This window comes from Sparus aurata, chromosome 16 (genome assembly GCF_900880675.1).
Source record: "Sparus aurata chromosome 16, fSpaAur1.1, whole genome shotgun sequence".
NCBI lineage: Eukaryota > Metazoa > Chordata > Actinopteri > Spariformes > Sparidae > Sparus > Sparus aurata.
The window spans coordinates 796,318-813,816 of NC_044202.1; the positions used below are offsets into that span (position 1 = coordinate 796,318).

At 44.7% G+C, this 17,499-nt stretch overlaps 2 protein-coding genes across 4 annotated transcripts in view; both read right to left on the minus strand.

Annotated features, from left to right (window-relative positions):
• Window positions 1-542: 542 nt before the first annotated feature.
• LOC115597382 (dynein regulatory complex subunit 2-like) lies at window positions 543-5,913 on the minus strand. 3 transcript variants are annotated; one of them, XR_003987097.1, is made up of 10 exons: window positions 5,830-5,913; window positions 4,885-5,077; window positions 4,292-4,459; window positions 4,044-4,213; window positions 2,672-2,822; window positions 2,406-2,579; window positions 2,021-2,239; window positions 1,796-1,945; window positions 765-1,131; window positions 543-675 (listed from the first exon to the last, which is right to left on the minus strand). XR_003987097.1 is itself a non-coding variant. In XM_030443226.1 (9 exons), exons 2-9 carry the CDS (start codon window positions 5,023-5,025, stop codon window positions 844-846), a joined length of 1,428 nt encoding a protein of 475 aa, XP_030299086.1. In that variant the 5' UTR covers window positions 5,026-5,077; window positions 5,830-5,913; the 3' UTR covers window positions 543-843. The 3 variants fall into 3 exon arrangements, 2 of the variants coding, with proteins under 2 accessions (XP_030299086.1, XP_030299085.1); XM_030443226.1 differs by having other exon boundaries at window positions 543-1,131; window positions 1,829-1,945; XM_030443225.1 differs by having other exon boundaries at window positions 543-1,131.
• Window positions 5,914-7,073: 1,160 nt separating this feature from the next.
• LOC115566212 (cochlin) overlaps window positions 7,074-17,499 on the minus strand; it is a 45,843-nt gene continuing 35,417 nt past the window's right edge. Inside the window, exons 2-15 of the mRNA XM_030391982.1 lie at window positions 17,270-17,314; window positions 17,115-17,159; window positions 13,909-14,065; window positions 13,017-13,150; window positions 12,264-12,335; window positions 11,485-11,541; window positions 11,195-11,342; window positions 10,597-10,700; window positions 9,781-10,007; window positions 9,514-9,628; window positions 9,267-9,410; window positions 9,022-9,178; window positions 8,623-8,717; window positions 7,074-8,545 (exon numbers count right to left, since the gene is read on the minus strand). Of these exons, the coding sequence (XP_030247842.1) occupies window positions 8,373-8,545; window positions 8,623-8,717; window positions 9,022-9,178; window positions 9,267-9,410; window positions 9,514-9,628; window positions 9,781-10,007; window positions 10,597-10,700; window positions 11,195-11,342; window positions 11,485-11,541; window positions 12,264-12,335; window positions 13,017-13,150; window positions 13,909-14,065; window positions 17,115-17,159; window positions 17,270-17,303 (1,662 nt within the window). The 5' untranslated portion in view covers window positions 17,304-17,314 and the 3' untranslated portion in view covers window positions 7,074-8,372. The remainder of the gene's footprint in view (window positions 8,546-8,622; window positions 8,718-9,021; window positions 9,179-9,266; window positions 9,411-9,513; window positions 9,629-9,780; window positions 10,008-10,596; window positions 10,701-11,194; window positions 11,343-11,484; window positions 11,542-12,263; window positions 12,336-13,016; window positions 13,151-13,908; window positions 14,066-17,114; window positions 17,160-17,269; window positions 17,315-17,499) is intronic.

The window sequence follows — 17,499 nt, forward strand, 5'->3', positions numbered from 1 at the left end:
GAAGAGCTGCTAACTGTGTTTCGTTGTTTCTGAAACAATGACAATAAACTTCTATTCTACTTGAGGCACTGAAACAAAATCAGACACACCTGACGAAGGTGATCTGACGACTGTGATGGAAATGTTGTACTTCATGAAGAGAGATGTGAACTGAAGTCTTACATAGGAATGTTCAATGTAACTGTTCAACATGACCTGTAACTTGCAACCTTGTTTTAGGTTATTTTATGACCCTTTGTGTTGTTTTATGACCTATGTAAGATATTGAGTGACCACTGAAGGTTGTCACTTCCTTCTCTGTGAATTATTCCTTGAAGTGCAGGACATAAATTAGTAACTATTTGAGTGAAAACACCCACAGAGAGAGATAAATACCATGCTTTTCTCTTCAGTCTTCACTCTGTAACAGACCTGCGTGTTGCTCTCTGAATGCTCCTCTTGTATAAGATTAAAACCTTGTTTGAACTTTGAGCTGACTCTGATCTCCTTACTCCAGTTCTAAATTATCGCAGAATTATTTTAACAACGACGGCCTTCAGATGTCAATTTATAACCTTTAACATGAGTAAAGTTTATTTAATACGTCATGAAAGAAAACAATGTTTGATCAAACTGAGCATTAAGAACAAACTTCAGAAGGACCCAGTTGTAGATGGCTACTTGTTGAGTCTCATCCCAGCTCCTCAAATACTGACGCTTTGGCCCGATCGACCAATCCAGAATCAGTATGTGAGAGTTGGGATGAGACTCAACAATCAGCCATCGTTCAGTTGGACCTTTAACAGCCGGTGAAGTCGTGTCATTTATGTCATGATGAACAGGTCGTCTTTACGTCCCAGAGTTCTACAGTGAGTGTTTGACAGCGTGGACGCCCTCGATGACGGTGTGGCGTCTCTTGTTGTCCAGTGGAGTCGTGGTGGTCGGCGCCGGGCTCACGGCGAGCAGAGCGCGGGGTCCGTCGAGGGCGCTGTCGCTGACCGTGATGCCGTCCAGGTGTTGACGCAGCAGAAGTCTGAGCTGCTGGTTCTCTCTGGTCAGGTCGTGTTTGTGTTTCTTGAGAGCTTCTCGCTGCAGCACGGCGGAGTTGATGCTCCTCGTCACCTGCTGCAGCTCCGGGAACGCTGGCGCCCCCTGCAGGTGGAAACACAGGTCAGTGAGGACGACACACCTGCTGCTCACCTGCTTCTGTCTGTTTGTTTCAACTGTTCTCTCTTTGTTGCTGCTCGGGATGCTTTACCAACCCAACATGTGTCTATTTGACGTCCTGGGAATGAGACTCAACAATCAGCTGTCTTTGTGGTGCGTTCAGGAACAGCTGGGACAAATCCTACTGATTCTACCTTTAACTTTAATAGTCTTTGAATTCTATTAATATGACGTGAGCTTCAGTTAGCTTTGACCACAAATGTCCTTCAGAGGGAGACTTTTTACTCTGATACTCTGAGTACATGTCAGAGCCTGTAATCTATTACTTTACTGGAGGAAACAAGCTGAATCAGTACTTCTACTTTTACCAGCATCTGTTTTTACACCAGTACCTGAACGTCTCCTGGAGGACAGACTGTGAGGACTTTGCTAATCGTGGATTATTGTCTCAACTCGTGAATTAGTTGTTTGGTTAAATGTGATAAAAACATGTTGATCAGTGTCTCAACAACAGCACAAAGATCTTCAGTTCACTGTCAGGACAGAAACCACTAGTTATTCACATTCATCATGCTGACATCACAGAATGGAGAGTTTTTGTTCATAACAAATTACTCAAACTAATCTATCATTAAACTATCACCCTCACGGTTGAAACACTGCAGGTCTGATCACGTCCTACCTCTGCTGGCTCGTGTGTCTCTGTTCTGGGATCCTCTGCAGAGAACAATGCTGAGAGGTTCCTCTGCCTGTTCTCCAGCTTCTGACACATCTCAGCCACGTTCAGAACCTTCTCCCCCTGCAGCCCACAGAGAGAAGAGGTGAACAAGAGCAGACAGCAGACAGCTGACAACAAACAGAGGAGAGGCTTCACCTTGGCGATGACGGCCTCCAGTCTCTTGGTGGCGTTGTGTCCCTGCACGGAGAGGTCGGTGAGTTGTTTCCTCGCTGCCTTCCGAGTCCGAGTCAGCTGCTCCCGGAGCTCCAGAATCTTTCTCTTCATCTGGTCTCTGGCGGCCGTCAGGTCCTGCTCCACCAACTGGTTCTTTTTCTTTCTGGAGTTCAGCCTGTCCCTCAGCTGGATGACAAGATCCTGACAGAGGAAGGAAACAAGATGGAGGCCTACGTTACATCATGCTAAACGTCTTGTGGACCCATCTCTGCTCAACTTCACGTCTGGCTCTGAGGATGGGACGCCACGTTGCAGATTACATGGATGCATCTTAAAACCAGATCATTGATTGAGCGGCTCCACCGACCTGCAGACTCTTGACGTTCCTCATGTCTGCGTTGGTCTTCTGGATGAGTCGTTGGTTGTTGGCGATCAGATCATCGACCTTCTTAGCTTCATCACTGCAGATCTGCACTAGCTCCTGGTTCTGGAGGTTCTTCTCCTCCAGCTTGTGCTGGTTCTCCTGGACCAGAACAGCTACCTGTCCACAGAGAGGAGACAGGAGACACACCTGTCTGTCAGACACCTGTACGTCAGACTGGAGGAGCAGAGGGAGCTGCTTCTGTCAGTTACCCTGTCGTCGTGAGCGCTCTCGTACGCTGCGAGGCTGTCTTTGTACAGCGTGTGGATCTCGTCCATCGCCGCTTTGTGTTGCTGCTCTAAAGAGAACATGGCGTCCTCCAGATCAGCTCGCTGTTGCAGACGGCTCGCCTGCGTCTGTTTCCTGAAACAGAGATTACAGATCAGCATGCAGCAAAGTGATGCTAACTGAGGATTTTAGTGACACCACCACTTTTTCTTCCTCTTGTAAAGAGGGATTTGAATCTGAATCTAAATGTCCACCATCATCACGTCAGAGTTATGAATACAGACGACCGCCGCCTGCTGCTGTGGAGAGTTTTCTTCTTTCATGGTGCGTTAAGATAAACTGTGAAGATAAATATCTGCTCACACAGAACGCAGCTGTGTGAAAGTCAGACGTAGACGCGCAGATGTGGACGAGAGCCCGTGAAGGAGATTTCTCTGTGGTCTGACTCAATCATCATCATGCTGTGTCAGGTCTGTCGGCCAGACGACAAGTGAACTACGTTTAAAATGTTTGTTCAGATGGATCAGAGCTCTGCTGTGCTGAGACGTGTTTCCATGACTGACCAGGCAGTCAGACTTCCTCGCTCACTTTCCTCCCACAGCTCCTTCCTGTCCTGTCTCAGTCCAGGAGATGTGTCATCGTACAGCTCTGTGTCTGCAGGCGGCCATGATTACTGAATGTTATCCTCCATCGTTGTTCATGACTGTCTGGACATCAGAGAAGTTAACGTCATGATGTCACTGTGAACATCAGCGCTGATACTTTCAGACACAGCGTCACCAGAAATCCTCACCTTAGTTCAGTGTTTTCGACTCTTCTGAGTCATCACTGACTTTGTAATCAAGACGCCTGAGTAATTTGCCTCACGTTTGTTCTGGAGAACGTGCGAGCTGGTTTAGCATCAGCTGTAATCTTTGTGGTGCGTTCAAATGCAGCTTTTTGGCAGAGAAACAGGAATATGTTCATTGTTCAATGTCGGTTTGGTGAGTCTGGACCCTGAAACTCATGATGGACAGTTTTTCGACACAGCAGAACCAGATTTCCTCTTTTGTATTCAACACATTCTTGTCAACCTGTTTCCTACATTACCCACAATGCAGATGTGCTACAGAAGTCTGCTCAGCTCACTTCTCTCCACACCAACACATTAGTTTCTTTTTCAAACTTGAACTTTCAAGTCGAGGCAGTCTGAGCCTTCATGCGGCTCCTCTGGACACTGAAGGGTTAACAGTACTTTAAACATGGAAACAGACGGATCACTGGAGTGTTTAACCATCAGTGTGTTGGTGGTTCTGGTTCTGCTGTAACGGGCCCTGCAGGCCGTCTGTAGGGGGCGCTGGGGAGCCTCACACTGACCTCTCAGAGCTGAACATGGAGCTGAGGTGCTGCAGGCCGTTCTCCCACTGCTGCTGCACAAACATCAGCCGTTTGTCTCGCTGAGCCCGCAGACGCTCCAGATGCTGCAGGTGAATCCGCCGCACCTGAGCAGACTGACGCTCCGCCTCCTGCAGGTCGCCCTCCAGATTCTGCAACACAGACAAACAGGAAGTCAGACACGTTGATGTCCGGCATGAAGACTGAGAAGGAGGAATCTGATCATTCACCTTGATGATGCTGTCCAGGGCATCCAGGCGCCTCTCAAACGTCTGACTGAGCACCGTGATGTCTTCACGCAGCTCGGTGGTTCGAGTCTGACGGAGGATCGACCTCCAGCCTTCGTTCAGCTTCATCAGGTTCACCGCCGTGTTCCTCTCCTCCCTCTGCAACTTGTCCTGGTTTCAAACACACAGACACACAGAAAATACTGATTTGTTTCTGGTTTTAGTTGGATAGTTTATTGGCTTCATGCACGAGTATAAAAAACTTTGTTTTACTTTGAAAGAGCTACATTTTATTCTGAAAATTTGGTGAAAAATTACACAAAACATAAAAGTTTAGATTCTTCATTAAACTTACAGTGATTAAAATGTGTGAAGTGTTGAAGCCTCAGTAAGATCTGAACTACTGACAGGAGTTAAAGTGTCAGTTGAAGGTTGATCAATTAATTTCTTCATGTAAATAAAAGTGAATGAAAACAGTTGAACTGCTACTTAGACTTTAATGAGCTGTTGAAACTACAGTCGGACTAGAACACTGCAGACAGTTGAGCTGTTCACCTGTCGGTTCACCTGGAAATGCACATGTACACCTGAGTTACCTTCAGGAACTGTGTGAGGATCTCCTCTTTCTGCTTGGCCATCTCCTCCTCCGCCTGAGCTCTCTGCTGCAGGTACAACAGCTTCTCCTCCTCTGTCTTTCCTCCACCTTTACCTCCACCTTTCTTTGCTTTCTTCGGCATGATCGCTCCTCTTCCTCTTCACTCTGCTGCTTTATATCCGACCACAGAACACCTGAATTCAGTTGTTAAAGTTAATACTAGTATTAATTCAGCTGTTCACAGATTACATTTGCTATTGTGAGAATTCTGCACACAATAACCCACAAAGAGAAAACATTCTAGGAGGAATATATCAATAAGAGGAATATTTTACATAAAACATAAGAAATGTCTCACTTTTCTTAATAAAAAAACACATATTTAAGTCAAAAATAAAGTTTTCAGACTGAATTGATCTGATGCATCTTGTTTGCTTTGACTGATGATGAAATATCTAAAAATGACCAAAAACTCAACATGAGCTGAGTTTAAAATGTCACGATGAAACGTACAAACTAAATATTATAATTACATATATTTAAACTTCATATAAACATGTTCTATTTACTAAACTATGGACCAATAAAATCCCCAGAAAAATATGTTCCTATTTGATGAATCTCTGGTTTCAGTGAAAGACACCTGAAGGGTCCATACGTCATCAGGTCTGAACTGTCAGGTGAGTTTCCACCAGGTAACATATCAGACTCACATGTTCTTTATAACGTACACAGGTAAACGGACATACCGTAGAGTGACGTCAGCTTCGAGTTCAGCTGCCTTTAGCTAATGCTAATGTAGCCACCGTGAGCTAGCTACAGTAACGAGTAACGACTCTTTTTGACGCTCATATTTAAATTACCGACAGGAGATTAATCAAAGAGCACGTGACGTCATCAGACATGAAGCAGCTTGTTGTGAAACACCTGAGAGCCTCAAACTCACCTGCACACGGAGAGAAGCCGAGCCGAGAGACCGACACGATGTTTGTCTTCGTCTCCACGGCAACGGCTCAACGGACGAGCCGCCATGTTGGGTCCACACTGACGCTGTGCATCCGCCATGTTGGATCCAAACCACCTTTTAAAGTATTTTTATTGAACCAGATTCAAATGGATTGATTACGGGTCTTTTTTTATATTCAGATGTATTTTTTTTTTTTATTAAAGGTGATGAACTGTCATGGCGACTAAAAATGATCTGAAGATTGTTTCTTAAATATTAAAAAAAGCTTTAAAACACGAAGTTACTTCAGACTGTCTGATTACACCTGATGATCACTTCAGGTTTGCATCACAGTTTTTTTCTCTCCTTGTTGAAATATGATTTATTTAAAGCATAATATTTATATATAAAGATGGATATAGATACAATGTGTATATATATATATATATATATATATATTATATATATATAGATATATATATATATATATATATATAAGATAGTATATATATATATAGAGACCTATATATATTATATAATATATATATCTAATATCTATATATATATATATATATATAGATATATATATTATATAGATATATATAAGTTAAATTTATATCTAATTATAATCTATCTCATATATTCTCTACTATATCTATATCTCTCTTCTATCTATATCTATTATTCTCTATCTCTATATATCTATATATATATATAATTATATATATATACTAGATATATATAATGTCTCTATATTATATAAGATATATATATATATATATATATATATTATATTATATATATATATATATATATATATTATATATATACGTGTAATTATATATAATAGATATATATTATAATAGATATATATATAGATATTAGATAATATATATAGAGAGAGAGATTAGCTGTATAAAAATATGGAGCCTGTGACAATGACAGATGAAAATGATATTAGTAAACCAGATAATAAAGGAATAATAAGAGTTAAGTTAGATATTTGATAATGTCTCAGTGTGTCTGATGTGATCAGCTGACTGCCGTCACGTCTGACTCGTCTCAGTGTGAACACAGCAGACAGAAGCTGAGCTGAACCTCACACAGTTTCGTCTCTTCACTGTTTCTTCTGTAAACTCATTCTGTTCTCTGTGTTCTGCAGTTTGAACACCAGGTGTCTCCGTGTTCCCGTCTCACTGATCCAGCTGCAGGCGGATGAAGACGTCGATGTCATGACAAGGTGTAAAAATAACTACTCTTTATTGAGAGACAAGGAAAACAGGTAATAAATACAGAAAACAGACAGAATCAGCATTAAACATCCAGATCGTGTAGAAGGTTTAATTTACACAATGTTTTCTGTCTCCTCCCAACATGTCGACACAAACAGGACCGCGACTCAACGAGCCAGCGGCTCATTTAGACACAAAGCATCCTTCAGTTCAGGTCAGTTCTATAAAAAGCAACTTTTAGACAATTGAAACATATTTTTTCCAAAGTTGAAAAGAAAAAGAGAATCTCACTCATGCATATGAAGTGTTGAGCTGTGTGGAGACGGTGAAACAAAGAGCCGGGAATCCAACTGTGGACGTTTCAGTGACGTGTGCTGTGACAACGCGTCCCCGTCAGAGACTCCAGAATCTATTATTGATTATTATTATTGATTCACTGGGGTCAGAAGAAGAAACTTCAGCCGTGAATCAAAGAATGTAAGTCGTCTTCATGGGTAAATCCTGCAGTTTGTTACTTTTGACAAACAATAAAATGTAATGTTAACAAAAGTTATTCCAGTTCTGACTTAGAATCTTATAATTACAGAATTTTTATTGAGTTTTATTGAATATCTCGATCACAGCCTTCTTATTTTATAATTACAAGATCTGAATCTTATAATGACAAAACTGCTTTCTTCATATTTATTGTAACTGAGATAGAAAAGTCCTAATAACAAGCTGTAACATCCGGTTCTGTTGGCTCTGATCAGCAGTTTGTGGATCCGCTCGGGTTGATTTTGTGTTTTTCTCTTTCTGATGTGAATTAGCTTCCTTAGCTTCAGATGAACTCTGCAGGACAAAGTGTCTCTGCCTCAGCCAATCACACGAGAGCTTATTCCAGTTCCTTTAAAGTTAATATGAGCTACAGAATGTGACACTGGATGTTTCCTGTAGTTTTTATTGTACATCAGGTGATCTGAGGATGAAACTCGATTGTTTTATTGACGTCTCCTTCATTAAATAGACAGAAAGGCTGTTTGGTTTATACGTGACTTTCTATGTTGTGTCTTTATATACAAGTGTGTGTCAGTACTGGTGTATATGTGTGCAGTATATATACAGTGTGTGCTTCTAACCGTGTGGAAACATGTTGGCAGGTTTTAACTTTAAAGGCTGTTTGAAAGTTCAGAGTTGTGCAGAAGAACAAACGCGTCCTCTCACGCTCGGAGGACGTTTCTCTACCTGTGAAGTCGTCCGGCTGTTCGAGGGTTCGGACTTTAAGTTTTGTGTTACGGTCGTCATCACAAGTACAGAAGAACACACGCGACCTCAGTTGTTCTCTGTGAAGTCTCGGCAGATGCCTCGGACCAGCGGAGGGACGAAGTCGGCGAGGCCGGTGAACTCTCTGGTGAAGAAGGTGTGGCCGTCCTTCGGCTCCGACGCCATCGCTCTGAGGTCATCCAGGGGAGCCCAGGCCACGCCCACCGAGAACATGGTGATGCCTGGTGGTTTGAAGGAGATGCAGGTTTCAGAAGGAGCCAACACAAACTGTGTGTCGTTTCTTTGTTTGAACACACACCTTGTTTCTGTGCAGCCGCTGCCGGGCGCATGACGTCGTCGTATGATTGGCCGTCTGTCACAACAATGAGGAAGTTGCGGCCCGGTCCCGTTCGCCTGGTGGAGAAAATGTACATGAACAGAACCGTCTCGGACCTCCAGACAAACTTCAGCCTCTCCAGTTATTAAGCTCACGTCTACCTTCAGTCTGACGATGTTTCTCCAGTGAGAAATATTAAAGATTCAAATGTTTGTTTTCAGTTGGAGAAGAATAAAATTTTTTGATTTTACAGCTCCTCACATTTCATGATCACCTGATACCAACATGTTCAGGTGACGCGCTCCGGGTGGCGTCACCTGAACATGTTGGTGTGAGGTAATGGCGCCTCAGACGGGACGGGTTGGTGTGAGTCGGTGTTACCTGAACAGGTTCTGGGTGGCGTAGCTGATGGCTCCTCCTGTGGCCGTTCCTCCGCTCATGTAGGAGATCCTCTTCAGAGCGTTGATGGCGTCGTCTTTGGTCGAGTGGTCGTACAGGCCGAACTCTAGTCTCTGATCGTAGGTGAACTGCACCGCACCTGAACACCCAGCACACAGTCTGTCAGCCAATCAGCTCGTCAATCAGTCAGTAAGTCAATCAAATCATTGTGATGGCGTGGAGCTGACCGATGCGAGCGCCCACGTCTGAGATGTCAAAGCTTCTGGCGATTCCTGCGAGGAAGTCCAGGACCAGCTGGAAGTTTCCGTCTCCCACGCTGGATGAGCCGTCGATGAGGAACCCGATGTTTACAGAGTTGTAGCAGGTTTTACCTTCAAAACACATTTTCTCAGCTGCAGTCGACTTTTCGCCACCGTGAATGAATCAGTGCACAGACGACATGTTGTGGTGTGACGTGTTGTGTTTGTGTCTTACTGCAGAGTAAGCTGTCCAGCGCACACAGTCTCTGACTGAGAGGTTTCACATGCTTGGTGGTGCTGAACCAGCTGGGGATGGAATACGTGAAGAAACCGTTATCTTTACACACCGCCTGCAGGAGGAAGAGGAGGACGAGGAGGGAGAGGAGGAAGAGGAGGACGAGGAGGGAGAGGAGGAGACGTCTGTCGTCATGGAAACATGTTACAGATCAAAACCTTCAGCTGAACGTTAATAACTGGTACAGAACGAGAACACAGCGCCGACCTTCCTCGTGAAGTCTTTGTCTCGCACCATGCTGAGCTCCTCCGGCGCCGGTTTGGCCACCGACACCAGGAACACGTTGATGCCAGACTCTCTGGCCAACATGGCCGCCTGCTCCAGGTCGTCAGACGGCCAGCCATCAATCAGCACCATCATCACCCGCGGGTGGCCTCGCCTCCCCCCGTTCTCCTGGGTGAAGAAGCTCTCCGCCGTGTGCATGATGGCTTTACCTGCAGCGGGTCAGACAGGTTCACTCAGCGTTAACTTCATTAACATGTTCCAAAGGCTCATGGGAAGTGTAGTTGATGGATGTTAAAATAATCCTTTGATTGACGATGAGCAGGGGAACAGTGTCGCCTGATGTTCAGGTTGTCACGATACAAAGATTTGAAACTTCAATACAACATTAAAATGATCCTCGATTCGTCTTTGTTGTTTGAAGTCGAGAGTAACGAGCTGCACAGGAAGTCGCAGGTTTAACACGTGACTGCAGATAAATCAGGCTGAAGTGAGTTTCTGGAACCGGTCGAGAACATGTGGACCGTGCTGAAGGAACCAAGAACACATTTACTTTAACTGCACAGATTCTGTCAAGAGCAGCAGTTCAACTTCATCCACAGGACGAGAAACAGCTGACTGAGAGATTTAACCAAATATAATGTACAGAAATACTGTTTGTTTGTTTAGGATCCAGCAGATTGGGTCACATGTAAAAAGACTTATAATAAATTAAATTACTGAAGAAAACTTCATGGAGGTTTTTGTGACAGTAATGTGTGTGTGTGTGTGTGTGTGTGTGTGTGTGTGTGTGTGCCTCACCTGTGTTGGTGTCTCCTCCCAGGTAGGCGAGCTCCTTGATGGCAAACAGCAGCTCTTTAGGCTGAGTGAAGTTACTCAGTAAGAACTCAGTTCTGGGAGAGTCGCTGCAAACACACACACACACACACACACACACACACACACACACACACACACACACACACACACACACACACACACACACACACATACACACACACACACACACACACGACGTATTGACATATTTCCATCAGCTGTTTCTCTTCCCTCTGACAGTGTTTCCACCTGATGAGCGACTGCAGGACGAGCGCGGTGTAACGTTTAAATAAGTTCTAATGAAGAAAGTTCTGCTGGGTTGAAGTGATGTCATCAGATGTTCCTCTGGTTCTGGTACAGTATGAATGTCTGACCTCAGGTAAAGGACAGGTGTGTTCTTAGAGAGCGGGACCAACATCTGACCAGCTGCTGCTGTCTTAGTATTAATGATGGAAGTAAAAACTAGGAGACCCAGAGAGTTTGAGGTCACTGATTGTGTGTGTGTGTGTGTGTGTGTGTGTGTGTGTGTGTGTGTGTGTGTGTGTGTGTGTGTGTGTGTGTGTGTGTGTGTGTGTCTCACCTGGCCTGGATCAGTCCTACACGTGGTCCTGTTTGTCCGACTCTCAACATGGCCGCCAGTTTGGCAACAAAGTTCTTCTGCAGGTTGAACCGTCGCTGCCCGATGTTGTTACTGCTGTCGATCACCATGGCGATGTCCATCTGACAGTCTACACACACACACACACACACACACACACACACACACACACACACACACACACACACACACATTTATGATCCTTGATTGTTTTCCGTCTCTGACTTTGTTACTTTCTGACTTCCTGCTGTTCTTCTTCACCGTTAACGCACCTTTGTTTCCGCCTGTTGGAGGTTTCTTGGCTGATGTCTTCTTCACTGGTTTCTTTGCTGCAACACACACACAAACACACAGAAGGTCATCGTCTCACAGCCGTCTGGTGGAAGCATCACACTCCTGTTGTGTCTGGAAGCTTCAGGAGAAGAAGCCGAGTGATCGCAGCAGGAAGCGTCTGTTTGTTTCTCTCTGGCTCGCTGAGCTGGATTCTCTAAACACGCCTGCTATTCAAATAAAGACGGAGCCTCAGATAATAGAGCAGCATGAGGATGGAAGGACTGATCCGTACTTTAACCTCATAACACACACCGTCACAGCACTGATCACCTCCAGTTGTTCCTGCTGAGCTGCGTTTCTTGACCTCTGTTGAACCATCGTCACTAAACTTCCTGCAGATGTTTCATATTAAAGTTAAAATGCTTCTGGAACTCGACGTGGTTTTAAATCTTAAATCTTTCAGCTCATTAACAGTCAATAAATGGTAAACCTGGACTGGGTGGAGTTCATCACTGAGGACAGTCTCACTGTTAACGAGAGGAAGATAAATAAAGCTGTGACTGCTGCTGGACTGATTTATAAAGACGACAACTGAACGTAGAGGAAGTGACGCGTTCATCACCAGCAGCAGGTCAGAAAACAGGAAGGACTCTGTTTAAAATCACATGAAATAGAAAGCAGGAAGTCTAATATTCAAATGAAGGCCTGATCCAGATGTTTCAGTGTTTACAGCGAGTTACTGCAGCGTGCTGTAACATCAGGCTGCAGGATCACTGACCTGGCTGTGCAGCTGCAGGCAGAGCGGTGGTGCTGGTGTCACTGGTCAGCTCCAGCGGAACATTAACCGGTTCTGGTCACACACACACACACACACACACACACACACACACACACACACCAATGTTAGGACCATTTAAAGCCGTAAACAATGACTCTATCTGTCCACTAGGAGGCAGTAGAGCTGATACACTGATTGTCCCGCTTAATAATCCATTTATATGTAACAGACAAACTTCAGCCATCTTTAATATATTTCTTTAATAATAAAAAAAAAGTTTAAAAAGTTTAATCTTAGGACAAAAACACTGACTAATGTTCAGGATCAGTAACATTAATATCTGAGTTCAGCGGAGCCTTACAGAGGCTGAAAGTGAAATAAACCTCTAAAGCTGAGTGAACTGTGTTTCAGCCTGCAGGGGGGAGCAGAGCTCAGCAACCAGCTGCAGCTTCAACAACAGCGTCTGCTGAAACTACAGAGGAAGAAGTCTCAGCTGAGTGTTGGTCTGTTTGTTTGTAAATTCTGCTTCTGGAGTTAAAAAAAATGAATTTTTATCTAAATTTTAAAACCAACATGGACAAAAAAGAAACCTGAAAAACTAAAAGTTAAAGTGAAGAAGAAGGTGAGATTGTGTTGTGACAGAAACACGTCGTGTCCTTCACGATGTTTTGATTATAGATTCACTGATTGATCTATAAATTATAAAAAGTAAAAACAAACCAAGCCATTAATGACAGAAGCGGCTCCACCTACTGCTGAGGCTGAAGGAGGCGGTCCAGCGGGCCAGCGCCTGTGACTGGATGCCGTGTGCGTACGAGCTCACGTAGTTGATCTGTCCCTTCTGCTTGTGAACTCGGACCGGACCTCCGGACGGACCGAGCAGCCCCCTGAAGAACCCAGACACCAAACAGGAAACAGTTATCTTCTGGCAGTCAAAGTATCAAAGTATCAGTAATATCTGATCAATATAGACGCGTGTGTGTGTGTGTGTGTGTGTGTGTGTGAGTCAGCTGATCATCTCGATCGCTGCTTTTAAACTCTAATCTTGCTCATGATACGAGTGAATGAAGTTTATCTCCGCTGGTCTGATCCGGATCAGAACACAGTCCGTCTAAACCAAAGTGACTGAGCTGAACCTTGTTGTGGCTCCACACTGATCTGGATCTGAGAGAACAGGAAGGTTCTGGTTCAGACTCAGACTTCAGAGAGAGACGTGTGAAACAGCAGACGACTGCAGAGGAGATGTGAAGGATGGAGTCGGTGTTTTCCTGTCGGGCCCCGCGGGCCTCCGAGGAGGAGGAGGAGGAGGTCGTTCAGGGTTGAAGGATTAATCCTGGGCTCCTGCACATTCCTTCATGGTGTTGGTGTTTTGTTGAGGTTCAGCAGACAGCAGGACTCACGCTGCTCATTATTATGTCACGTCTGCAGCTGCTGCTGGTAGCACAACAGTGCCGGTCCACGTGTCTGCAGATCTACACCCAACCACACCAGAACAACCCCAACCAAACCTGCACACCTTCAGTCGGAACCTGAAGTCCAGTTCTGAGTGTCAGTTCTGATTTCAGTCAGTCAGGTTGGGAAGTAAAACAAGAAGAATTAAAGCGTTTAAAACCTGGATGCTGAGGAGAGCAGAGAGGCGTCTCACCTGTGGACAGCAGCTCCACAGACGGTGGAGACGGAGGCGTAGATCCCCGTCCCGAACACGGGCACTCGGCCCCGGGTGCAGTCAGGAGGACACAGAACCAGCACGCTGTTCTCCGTCAGCTCAGCTCCACGGGTCGCACAGGTCACCGGGAACGCCACTGATCAATACACAACAGCAGCGTTAACCATCGACAGGAAGTGAAGTCAAGAGTCTGTGATGAGTCAGCAAACGTTTGAAATAAGAATCAGAAACATCACATCTACTTTTTATATGTTGGACCAGAAAACCAAACGTTCCTGTTAATTACACCAAAGTTTAACAAATAGTCTCATATTGTGTATTTACACGACCTCACCAGACTCCATTAACAAATCATGTGATTTAACGAGTTGATGAGTGAGTGAAGTTTTACCTGCCGACACTCAGCAGCTGTTTGAACAAAGTTTACTCATTTATAAAAGACTTTATGTCAAACTGTCACATATTAATCACCAGACTCCCTTAAGAAACGGTCCATTTAGTGAGCTGCTGAGTTAAAGAGAAACTGAATAAACTTTGTGAAATGATGTCTCTGATAAATTCTTCAGTTTGTCTCAGTGATGGACGGATGGACATTCCGTCCGTCAATGATGACACGAAATTATGATAATTAATAATTTAAAACTCTCTTAATTTCCAGCTCACTGCATTATCGCAGCTTTAGTATTGTGTTCATGTAAAAGCTGGTAGAAGAAACTAAAGCAGCAGGTGAAGTTATCGCCACAGTAAAATGTGTCAGCAGGTTTTTAGAGCTGGTAATTTGTAAGTGATACATTTATAGTTTATAATACACAGAAATGTAAAAAAAAAAGGATAAAAGTGACTCACTCTGGGAGAAATGAAGAGGATTTATGAGCGAGGGTAAAAAGGGTTTACTGTTACATAACAGTATTCATGAGAGACGCTAATTTATTGAAATAGAGTCAGAAAAACAAATGTGCTCTGTGAGCGACGGACGCAGGATGAAAGCAGCGATTCATCTGGTTCATCTATCAGAGAGAACAGCGGCCTTATTTTAAACCTCAGACAGTTTCATGATTCAGGCTCAACATCAACACGGAAAGAAGTTCTGAGGACGAGTCGCACGGGAGGTTTAAGGTTACTGCTGCCGTCCACACAGCGACAGAAATAATCCATCAAGAGGAGAAGAAGAAGAAGAAGAAGAGAGGAGGTGAAGAAGAAGAAGAAGAGAGGAGGTGAAGAAGAAGAAGAAGAAGAAGAAGAAGAAGAAGAAGAAGAAGAAGAAGAAGAAGAAAGAAGAAGAAGAGGAGAGAGAGGAGAGAGAAGAAGAAGAAGAAGACGGAGGAAGAAGAAGATGTTTCTTCTTGGTATCCAATAATCCACAGATGACAGTAGAACTCAGCAGCGCTGCAGTCAGTGTTGGACAGACCAGGAACCTCTGCTGGTTGTGCTGATTGACTCTGCAGCACTAACAGAACTTCACACTCCGTCTTATTTCTTTGGTCTCAGTTTTCACAAACACTTCCTGGATTCCTCCACAGTCACACTGACTGTTCATGAATAACTGTCACTGTGATTCACTGAGAACTAACGGACTATATTTCATTATGTTATTTATTACATTATTAATGAAAAAGCTTCAAACTTGACCCGTTAGAACCTTCAGAGGAGCTTGTGTTTTAGGTTTTATAAAGGAAACAATAAGTGGACATTAAAGTGTTAACTGTAGTCCTCATCTCAGTCTAATTCTACTGTTCACTTTCAAATCAACACGGTTTAAAATGTCAAGAATAAACAAAATAAACAAGAACGTCTTCAGACAGACAGACAGGTACAGACAGACAGGTACAGACAGACAGGTGCAGACAGGTACAAACAGACAGGCAGGTACAGACAGACAGACAGACAGACAGGTACAGACAGACAGACAGACAGACAGACAGACAGGTACAGACAGACAGGTACAGACAGACAGGTGCAGACAGGTACAAACAGACAGGCAGGTACAGACAGACAGACAGACAGACAGACAGGTACAGACAGACAGGTACAGACAGACAGGCAGACAGACAGACAGGTACAGACAGACAGGTACAGACAGACAGGCAGACAGACAGACAGGTACAGACAGACAGGTACAGACAGACAGGCAGACAGACAGACAGGTACAGACAGACAGGTGGCCAGACAGGTACAAACAGACAGGCAGGTACAGACAGACAGACAGACAGACAGACAGGACAGACAGGTACAGACAGACAGACAGACAGGCAGACAGACAGACAGGTACAGACAGACAGGTGCAGACAGGTACAAACAGACAGGCAGGTACAGACAGACAGACAGACAGACAGGTACAGACAGACAGACAGACAGACAGACAGACAGAAGGTACAGACAGACAGACAGACAGACAGACAGACAGACAGACAGGTACAGACAGAGAGGCAGACAGACAGACAGGTACAGACAGACAGGTGCAGACAGGTACAAACAGACAGGCAGGTACAGACAGACAGACAGACAGACAGACAGACAGACAGGTACAGACAGACAGGTGCAGACAGACAGACAGACAGACAGGTACAGACAGACAGACAGACAGACAGACAGGTACAGACAGACGGTACAGACAGACAGGCAGACAGACAGACAGGTACAGACAGACAGGTGCAGACAGACAGGTACAGACAGACAGGCAGACAGACAGGTACAGACAGACAGACAGACAGACAGACAGGTACAGACAGACAGGTACAGACAGACAGGCAGACAGACAGACAGACAGACAGACAGGTACAGACAGACAGGTACAGACAGACAGACAGGTACAGACAGACAGACAGACAGGTACAGACAGACAGACAGGTGCAGACAGACAGACAGACAGACAGGTACAGACAGACAGACAGACAGACAGACAGGTACAGACAGACAGGTACAGACAGACAGGCAGACAGACAGACAGGTACAGACAGACAGTGCAGACAGACAGGTACAGACAGACAGACAGACGGTACAGACAGACAGACAGACAGACAGACAGGTACAGACAGACAGGTACAGACAGACAGGCAGACAGACAGACAGACAGACAGACAGGTACAGACAGACAGGTAGGTACAGACAGACAGTACAGACAGACAGACAGACAGGTACAGACAGACAGACAGGTGCAGACAGACAGGCAGACAGGCAACACTGACCGCTGGACTGTGAGCCGAGCGTGGAGGACATCAGGAACAACAGGCCTGCAGGGAAACACGGAGAGACAGGTCATCATGTGCAGAGTCACTACAGCAGGTGTGGAGCTGCTACGTGCTGATTGGCTGACAGAGAACGCCACTAATAAACAGCGTACCTGTGAGAGGCAGCAGGACAGACAGCCGAGACATTTCTGAAGCACCTGAAACAGACAAACAGTCAGTAAACACGTCCACACACCTGTCTGATGAAAACCAGCCAACCACAAACTGAGCCTGTCAGTCGGTCAATAAACCAGGCAGCAAACAGTCTGAACAGATCGTAAACACACAATCATTGTTAGACAAAATACACAGTTATGTTGTAAATGACAGTCAGTAAGAAGGG

Coding starts and splice junctions, on each gene's coding strand:
- LOC115597382 (XM_030443225.1), bottom strand. CDS start 5,025: ATGCCGAAGAAAGCAAAGAAAGGTGGAGGTAAAGGTGGAGGAAAGACA. Junction 4,460..4,884: donor TCCTCACACAGTTCCTGAAG/GTAACTCAGGTG, acceptor GTTTGAAACCAG/GACAAGTTGCAGAGGGAGGA. Junction 2,240..2,405: donor GGAACGTCAAGAGTCTGCAG/GTCGGTGGAGCC, acceptor TTCCTCTGTCAG/GATCTTGTCATCCAGCTGAG.